Source organism: Poecilia latipinna, unplaced genomic scaffold, assembly GCF_001443285.1.
Source record: "Poecilia latipinna isolate Pla-1442-1.1 unplaced genomic scaffold, P_latipinna-1.0 Scaffold839, whole genome shotgun sequence".
In the NCBI taxonomy this organism is placed as follows: Eukaryota; Metazoa; Chordata; class Actinopteri; order Cyprinodontiformes; family Poeciliidae; genus Poecilia; species Poecilia latipinna.
The window spans coordinates 258254-267049 of NW_015113455.1; the positions used below are offsets into that span (position 1 = coordinate 258254).

At 36.5% G+C, this 8796-nt stretch overlaps 1 protein-coding gene across 5 annotated transcripts in view; it reads right to left on the minus strand.

Annotated features, from left to right (window-relative positions):
* pde6a (phosphodiesterase 6A, cGMP-specific, rod, alpha) overlaps nt 1–8796 on the minus strand; it is a 34382-nt gene that overhangs the window by 10178 nt on the left and 15408 nt on the right. For all 5 annotated transcript variants that reach the window (XM_015047684.1, XM_015047685.1, XM_015047681.1 and 2 more), the window contains 9 exons: nt 7545–7592; nt 6563–6712; nt 4907–5050; nt 4207–4272; nt 2970–3116; nt 2277–2384; nt 1667–1776; nt 463–550; nt 59–159 (listed from right to left, as the gene is read on the minus strand). In XM_015047684.1, coding sequence (XP_014903170.1) covers nt 59–159; nt 463–550; nt 1667–1776; nt 2277–2384; nt 2970–3116; nt 4207–4272; nt 4907–5050; nt 6563–6712; nt 7545–7592 — 962 coding nt within the window. The remainder of the gene's footprint in view (nt 1–58; nt 160–462; nt 551–1666; nt 1777–2276; nt 2385–2969; nt 3117–4206; nt 4273–4906; nt 5051–6562; nt 6713–7544; nt 7593–8796) is intronic.

Sequence of the window (8796 nt, forward strand, 5' to 3'; positions counted from 1 at the left end):
CAGTCTTATTCACCCCCCTTCAAATAAAGAGTTACCAAAATTATATTTTTGTACTGACTTGAAATAAAGAGCAAGGTCTGTGGCAATAATTGCGATGTCCATGAGGTGGATGACGATGTCATGCTGGCGGCGGTTCAGATTCTGATAAATGTTTAATGCCTGGAACACAAGAGAAAACGTCTCTTCAAATGATGGTACCAACATGTCACTCAGGCGAGGAGAAGGAGAATATGTTGAGTGGTTGGGGTATAAGAAGCCTGGTTGAGGATATTACATGAGTTTATTTTTCAGGAACAAAATGAGAAGTTGTAAATCAACCATTCCTTTTGTGGGAAGCAAAAAATGAAAGCAAAAAAAAAATGATGCATAATAACTGTTTGGGTTAAATTTCTTACTTTTACCTTCAAAACTGCATTACTTACAGGTGACCTATCAGGTGTGCAAGATCACGGGCCAACGTACCTCATCTCTCAACAAAGTCTTGCCAAACTCCAGATGGTGTCTCTCCAGGATGGAGGAGCCGTGAAGTTTGGCCAGAGGATTACCCGACCTGGAGACACGCACACAAACAGCATGAAGGGAGGTTATACTGTGATAAATCATGCATGTTAAAGCTCAGAGAGGGCCTGGCCTCATGTGTTCACAGCTAATGGTAATACTCATTAGCTCATCCATCAGCAGGTGGAGCGCAGCAGCTGGAGGCGTATCTAGTCAATAACAGATAACCGATGTCCTCTGTGTGTCATTACCTTTACCTAAAGAACCAAGATCAGGTCATCCTAATGAAGGACAGAAGGAGTGACAGCTGTATGTCTGACTCAATCAAACTGGCTCACAGGAACTCAACAATCTGATGTCAACAAAGTTTTATTGGATGTAGTGTTTGCTCATGAAGAATGTGGGTCATTACAGCAACAACAAAAAATCAAAACTATTTATTATACTCCATTCTTGGGATTTAATGAAACAATTTTTGATTAAAATTTATATCGCACAAGCCTGGGTTGTGAGTTGAAAACACTCCTTTTAATTTTTCATTCAGTCCTGGTTTCATTTGAACCAATTGTTTTCTGTCACATAATGACTGAACAGCATCCAACTCAATTAATGACAAAGAAAAAAAAAGAATTGAGTGCAAAGGTTTGAATTTATAATGGAGTTTCTCTCATCCTCACAGGGTGAAAATTATGTGCTCCAATACATATTTTCAATAACTCACAGTCTGAGTAAAGATAAGGTTTGATTGTTAAATCAAAAGTACCTGTTGGAAATAACAACTTTTAAGCATGTATTGAGCATCTCGGGCTTCCTGGACAATCCATAAATTTTCCACATGTTGAAATCATATGTTTGCAGTCACCAGCTTAATCTGCTCAAAAATATTTTAAGTATTTATTTTAGATCATTGTCTTCTTGGAACACCAAAGTGTATCCATGTCTCACCCACCACCTAATTATTGATTTTACATTATTATTTTTTTTAAATAGTTATTTACTCCCTTTTTTCCTTTTACTTTCACTTTATTTAAACATTTGACTGGCATTGCACATGATGAAAGTCAAAGTAAATGTTCTGATGGCAGTCCTCTTTTAGCTTATGAAACTAGTTGCAGATTAATCCCATCATGCTTCTGTGCCGTTTCCCCCTCAGTCCTGCAGCTCTTACTTCATCTGGTACAGGTTGTTGGTTCCTCTGTGGTCGATATCGTGACAGAATCCAGCAGTCACCATTGCCATGCACTCCAGGTCTGTGTAGTAACGCTTCAGATCACCTGTCTGAGAGCACAAACAACCCAACAGTCAGACAGAAATAGAAATGCGGGGTTAAAACAGGGTCAGCAATACAAAGAACTACACATGATTCAGTCTCACGAACAAATAAGAGTTTTCCTTACAGGTCCAGATTGTTGGAACAATGACAATAAATAATGGTCTATTCAGACAAGACTTCTCATTTGAAGACATAGTCCATTACCTTTGTCGTTTTCTCTTTTCTTAGTCTTCCAAATGCACATAAAAACTATCCCATTCATGCTCTTATTTACCACACATTACAGGGAATCACAGAGGGGGAAAGACTGAGAAAGAGGAGGGAAGGGAAGAAATGATCTTTATCACCTTAAATCAGGGACAAAATGAAGGGCAGACTAAATGAAAGAGTGGGTGTAAAGCCTGAGAGGAGGAAGGGGAGCATGAGGTGAGGAACTGATGAGCACTCAGGGAAGGAAGGAAAAAGGAAGGAGGTGGAGGAATGAGTCAGATTAGCTGTGTGAGACCATCAGCAAAGTGAACATGGTCTGTCCAACGTTGAATCCGTGTCTCCAGTTGTGATAGGTGATCTTCCTGTAGCCTTTACTGAGAGAGTACATAAATCTCACCAAAGCCTGTGCAATAAAAAGAAAGTTAAAATAAGGTAAGGCTCATATTCTAAAACACTGATGTATGATGCATAAAGCTTGCATTGTTGCTAGAATTACTTATGTATTATCATAGCTCTTATGAAGACTGCACAGCTGGGAAAATATTAGCATTTTTTAAATTCATTTTTTAATTACGCACATTGATGCTGATATTATCATAAAGTTTGTTTGGTAACTTCATTGTACTTTCAAGTAATTCTTAAAAATAAATTTAAGATTTGCTTGCAACACACTTAGGAAAATACGTTGCATAACCTCCATTCAGCCCTTTTGTAGAGATTCTAGTTTTGGCCCTGTGAGCCTTGGGATTATCCAGTTGGGTAAAATTAGCAAAAAAAAAAAAAAAAAAAAAAATAGTGCTAGAACATGTCTAACGCTACAGCTGCAACTTTCAGAACACAAACTGTTGTTTTTAAAGAAAATGTCAGTGTGTTGCAGAGTCCTGTTGCCTTTCTGATGTTAAAAATTCTGTGCCAAGAAAGAATTTCCTCCATCTTAGCACTAAAAATAATTAAGACATGCAGCAGTACCAGTGAAGAGAACACTGACCTCTCTGGGAATGTGAAACTTGTCCACCACTTTCAGCTCATAGTACATCTTAATGCCACATTTCACCAGATCCAGCTCACTGTGATCAAAGTCACAGAAGTGAAACTCGAAGATCTCAGCTTTCTTAGAGTTTGGCAGAACTTCAGACTGTGGAATAAAACATAAATATGAACATTTTACATCTGAAGATTTGTTTAATGTTTAATCTACAAACCTCTGTATCATATATTTTGATATTATGTGACAGACTAGTACATGTAAGACATTTTTGAAGAGACAGAACAAAGATGTGTGTTTTTCCAATCTAAAAAAGAACTGAAAACAAACAATGAGCATTTGTAGTAAGTCTCTCCACTTTCCTTATCCAGGAGAGCATAAATCAGGGGAAAGCAAACAAATGCATGTTAACTCTAAAAGTTGCATAAGTCCATTGACAGGACAGTTATTCGTAGTGCACTCCATGAATCTGGCTTTCAGGAACTGAAAAGGAAAGCCACTGTTAAAAGAAAAAGCTACAGTTTGCTACAAGCCATGTAGGGGAAACAGGAAGCATGTGGAGGAAGGCAATAAACACACAAATGCTACAGTGAAATATAGTGGTGGCAGCAAGATGCTGTAGGGAGCGCTTTTCTTCAAGATGGTCAGGGAATGGATCAGAAGATGGATGGTGCTGAATACAGGGCAGGCCTGAAAGAAAACTTAGATCTGGGGTGAAAATTTAGCAAAACCAGAGCAACAATGTTATATGTTACCCTAAAGCATATTCATGTCTTAGAATGGGCAAGTCAAAAACAATACCTAAATTCAACTGAGAATCGTAGGCTCAATTGAGTTGAAATTTAATGATTGCATATTCTTTTAATAAAATCTGATTGAGCTTGAGCCATATTGAAAGGAAGAATAGGAAAAATGTAGCTGTAGCGTTTACTCAGAGGAGGATGAAGTCAAAAACTCCAGTTTTCAGATTTTGTGTAGTAAAAGCTTAAAATAATGTGTCATATTCCATCCACAGTTATGTGCCATTTCCTGTTGGTCTGTCGCAGTAAAACACAAATTAGAAGTCTAAGCAACACACATTGAAATTTCTGGATGCAACACCAGAAAAGATGCAAAAGCCTTGTCACTCTGCAACTGAAATTACAAGTTAGACAGGAAGGTATGAATCCTTGCTATATATTCATACTACATATTGCATGTTGTTGTTTTTTTTTCCTTTAATGACATGCTCAGTGCTTACCAGAATCTCCTGAAGTTCCTCCTCCTCACACTCATCTGGCTCTTTTCCCCATCTCGCTCTGGTGTCCTGCAGAAACATACATCATAAACACTCACCTTGGATGAAACTGTACAGCATCAATCAGCTCACTCCTGATCTAAGGTCAAAATAGGTGATCTCCCTTAGCTTTTGTGCTCTTTCTACCCCCTGACAAATCACCTCATAGAAAATCTGACAGCTTATTTCATCTTATAGATGATGCTTGCCTCCATTTTATATCACCTACATCAAAAAGCTGCTTCCAAACTGACTTGGTTGATTCTGTTTCAGTTTTTAGAGTTTTGAAATTCTTAGTGTCACACAGTCTTGTGAAACTGATTTTTTTATGATTTCATAGCATTGCTTTAATACAATAATAGAAATAATTGAAATCACAATAGTGGTATTTTTAAATGCAAAAATCATCGATCTACAAAATCATTTATTTTGTGTTTAGCAAGAAATCAAACCATTTTTGTCCTAAAACTAATTTCTTTCTCATCCATCAGTTTCACAGTTGTTACTCTTAAGGGACATGAAGCATGGAAAACTGTTGGATTCTAGTAGAATTTAAACATTTTTAATAAAATGGTCTATTTTAAATGTGCCCTCTGCTAACATCCCCCCTCTACTCGATTTGACAATGAACACCAGGCCTCTTTCCGTTAATTTATTTACTAACCAGTATGTTCTGGATTTCGTCCTTGCGACACTTGACATGGTACAGCACCATGTCCTGGAAGATGTCCTTCCTGTTCTCCAGCTTGTTCATCTTGTCGTATGTGTCAGTGTTCAGCACAGACCAGCCCAGGAACTGGGTCAGAGACTGGACACAAGTGTGACAGAGAGTTGGGTAGTAAGAAACAGCATGCACGTCTCACTTTCTACACACGATAGAATTGGTGTTCCAAAATGTTGGTGGAAAAAATTACATTTAGCAACATTTGTGCAACTGAAAGCCGCTGCTTAATTAATATAAATTGTTCATTTACTTGTCATTTTGACCATTTTGTTGTTTATTGCTGTATTACAGGTCTTATAAACAGTCACGTTAGATCTTGCCCTTTAAAAAAATATTTTGGAAATATGTTTGAATTTTAATTTTCTAAGTCTGATGTACAGTAATAGAATTTGAAACGATTTCAACAAAACTGGGGAAGAAGAAGCAAATTCCTGTTGTTTCCAAAGAGGAACACTTGCTTTGTGGTTTGTTGCTCTAATAATGATAACAATAATGCATTTTATTTGAGTGTGTCTTTCTAAGATCCAAGGTTACCTTACAAAAATGAGCAAATAAATTATAAAATAATCAATAAGCCATTACTTAAAAAATCCAAGTCGATAAACAAGATTTGACAACAGTTCAATCTAGGTTTGAGAAGCCAGTTTGAATTGAATTAAATTAACTAAATTCAAAACAGAATGCAGCTTGATAAACTAATGCAATGCTACTTGACACTCTATTTGCAAATCAGCCAATCACCAAGGTGCCAAGAGGACCATTAATTGTCTTTGAGTTTTATTGGCTGCACCCTCAAGAGAAGAGATAAGGACCACTGTAAATATTAATTTCTGTGCAAGTGCCATAATGTTTTCCACTGAGCATATGCATCCATGCTAGGGTATATTTAGTGTTTGAACAATTTAAATAGGTATTTGCATGTGTTTTTAGAGGAGATCTTAAGTATTTGTGCACTTCAGCTATTCTTGGGTAGTTGTGGTCCCTAACTTCCACAAATCCTGGGGATTTACAATGTTGTTAAGTCAATCATGAGCTCATCTTTATGACTTCTGAAGCTTGTGTCCAAAGTGGGTTATCAACATGACATTTAACCCAAACTGAACAAAAATTCTTTAAGAGAAGGGCTGAGAAAGCAAAGAATGAAGATATTCCAACGTCCTAGTCAAAGTGCAGGCCCTAACCCTATTGAGTAGATTTCACAGCAAAACAATAAAATTAAACTAATGTTATGGAGGAGTGGAGCATAATTTCCTGATGGAATATGCAGAAAGTCTCTTTTTCCTGCAACTACAGCTTCAGGATCTTCATTAAAAATAGAAATAAAGAGTTTCCTAAATTTGACTTCATCCATATAGTAAAATGTTCTTAGTCAGACAATAAGCTAAAGATGACTTAAGAATTAAAAGCTTCATTTCATGAGAAAATACTGCTGAAGATCAAACTGCCATGACTTAAGTTTGTGAGTTACACAAACAGTAAACCGTCGGTGGAAAGCCCTCAGGCTCACTGATAAATAATGCAGAGCGTCTGAATGGCCTGTAGTGTATTTATAAACCAGTGACTCAGTGCAGCCACACACACACGCAGAACCTTTACCTCCATCAGCGTTTCATCCATTTCATCAAAGGGTTTCCCATCCTTCCTGTTATAGAACGTGGCCACGCCCACTATCTCTTCTTTCTTGTTGACAATTGGCATGGACAGGACGTTCTTAATGGTCCAGCCAGACTCGTCCAGCGGCTCCGTCTGCAGATAAAGATACAGCCACACGCACAGACATAAAATAATGCACCTTATTTTAGAACACAGGCTACATCTGGATTCTTACCTAAGAGGAAACATTGTTTAAAGGGAGGCTTTGAATTTTTAATACGTAATATTATCAGAGCCATATAAATCCTTCTTAAATAAAAAAAAATGAATATACTGTACAGCTAAGACATTTTCACAATAATATGGAAATGATTTTAATGTTTGTTATGTACACTTTTCATATACTTGCATATGTGCTGAAATTTTGAGCATATACTAGAAATGTGACACAATGAATTAATATTAAAAGGTATTCTTATTAATCAGACAGTACAATTCCCAAATACTGGAGAGACCTTCAGACATGAGAACACTGTACAGCTTCAACTCTATTTAAAATCTGTGGGTTATGCTTAAAGAAAGAAACCGACCAGCTAACATTTCTGACAAGAAGATCAAACATTTATCCAGAATTAAGGCCGATGTTTCTGTACAAAAACATGTGCTTTCTCAACTTGATAGCAGACATATGTTAGTACAAATGTATGCATATATTTAGCAATGAATGTATAATCTTGACAGTGTATATTTTACAAAATTCATAATAAATTCATATTGCCTGTTTTTAAATTGCGCTGATATTAACTGGGGTAAATTCAATGTACTCCGTAAAAGAAGTATTCAAATAAGTCCTTAAAAGTTCAAACTTCACAAGATGTTTGTGTGGATGACATGGGTATGTAAGGGTCTAAACTCCATTGTAGATTATAATTGAACATTAAGTGATTCAAACCTCAGGAACAAACACTGAAAAATGTTTTCTCACCTGGAAATTAAAAAACTCATCCTGAGCAGCATTCATGATGTTGCAAATCTGGACAAAAGCAACAAAAAAGGCAAGAGGAGAGGTTCAATGTATGTTCAAGGCTACAATCTAAAACAAATCTGCTAGTATCTACTGTAAATGTGGCTGAAACAAAATAGACATTGAAAAAAATTGGTTGCTATGCTACGGAAGAGAAGACATCAGCATGTTCTCCCATGATAAATCCTCCAGCTTCACCTTTTCAGACAGAAACACATGTTCATATATAATTTCTAGCAGCTGACAAAGTTTTATCGCTCCACTTCTAATTTATTCACATCCCAGTGTCAGAACAAAAACCATCAGTGTCACTTTGGCTTGTCGTTTTATCCCCAATTTATGAATATGAGGCTTTGTAGAGACGTAAAGTTTTCACTTTTCACATAATAGCAACAGGACTGATAGCAAAGAGGGAAGATGATGGAGACTCGAAAAATGAAAAGCACCAAAGAAAATGAGAGGATGTAAGGAAGACAGATGGCGAGGGGAGAACAGACGAGTAAGTCAGGTTCAGCACTTTAGGAAAAGCTCTCAGTGATTAATTACAATGGCCACAGAAATTACAATTCTACATCAGAGCGGTACGATGCGTCACACTTTTCATTTCTACAGCGGTGTTTACACTGACAGCTGTGTAATAATGCCTAATGGTGTCCTGTTCATCAAACCTCCAGCAGCATCCACTGGAGCGGTTTCAGGTTCTCTTTAAACATCTTTTTAGAGGACACAATTTAACAAAGACTTCTGTTCAGCAGAAGTAAAATCTTAGTTAAAATCAAATGATAATGAGGAATGTTTTGATAATTTGTAGCCATACATTCTCTTGTGAGACAATTCTAATTTCTTTATGAGGCACTTCTTTGACCAATTGTTTAGTTTTCAAAAATTAATTCTAGTTTACTTTCTTGGCAGTTGACACAAATGTACTCTACTAGAGTAGACAGTAAATATCTCCCTCTTTGGACAGAAATTGGATCAAAGCCTGGAAGCTTGTTAGTCAATAAAATATTAAAAATAAATTCTTTATCATTAATAAAATCAACAAAAAAATATGCTTTTCACTTTTTGAAATAGAGGTAAACAGGGATGTGTCTTTCTTATTATAAGTATGTTTTATCATGTTTGAAATAAATCTCAAATTAACCTTAAATGAGACTTGAAAGTCAAAGCTAGGGCTGTTGTAAACGAATATTTTAGTAATCGAGTAATCTAT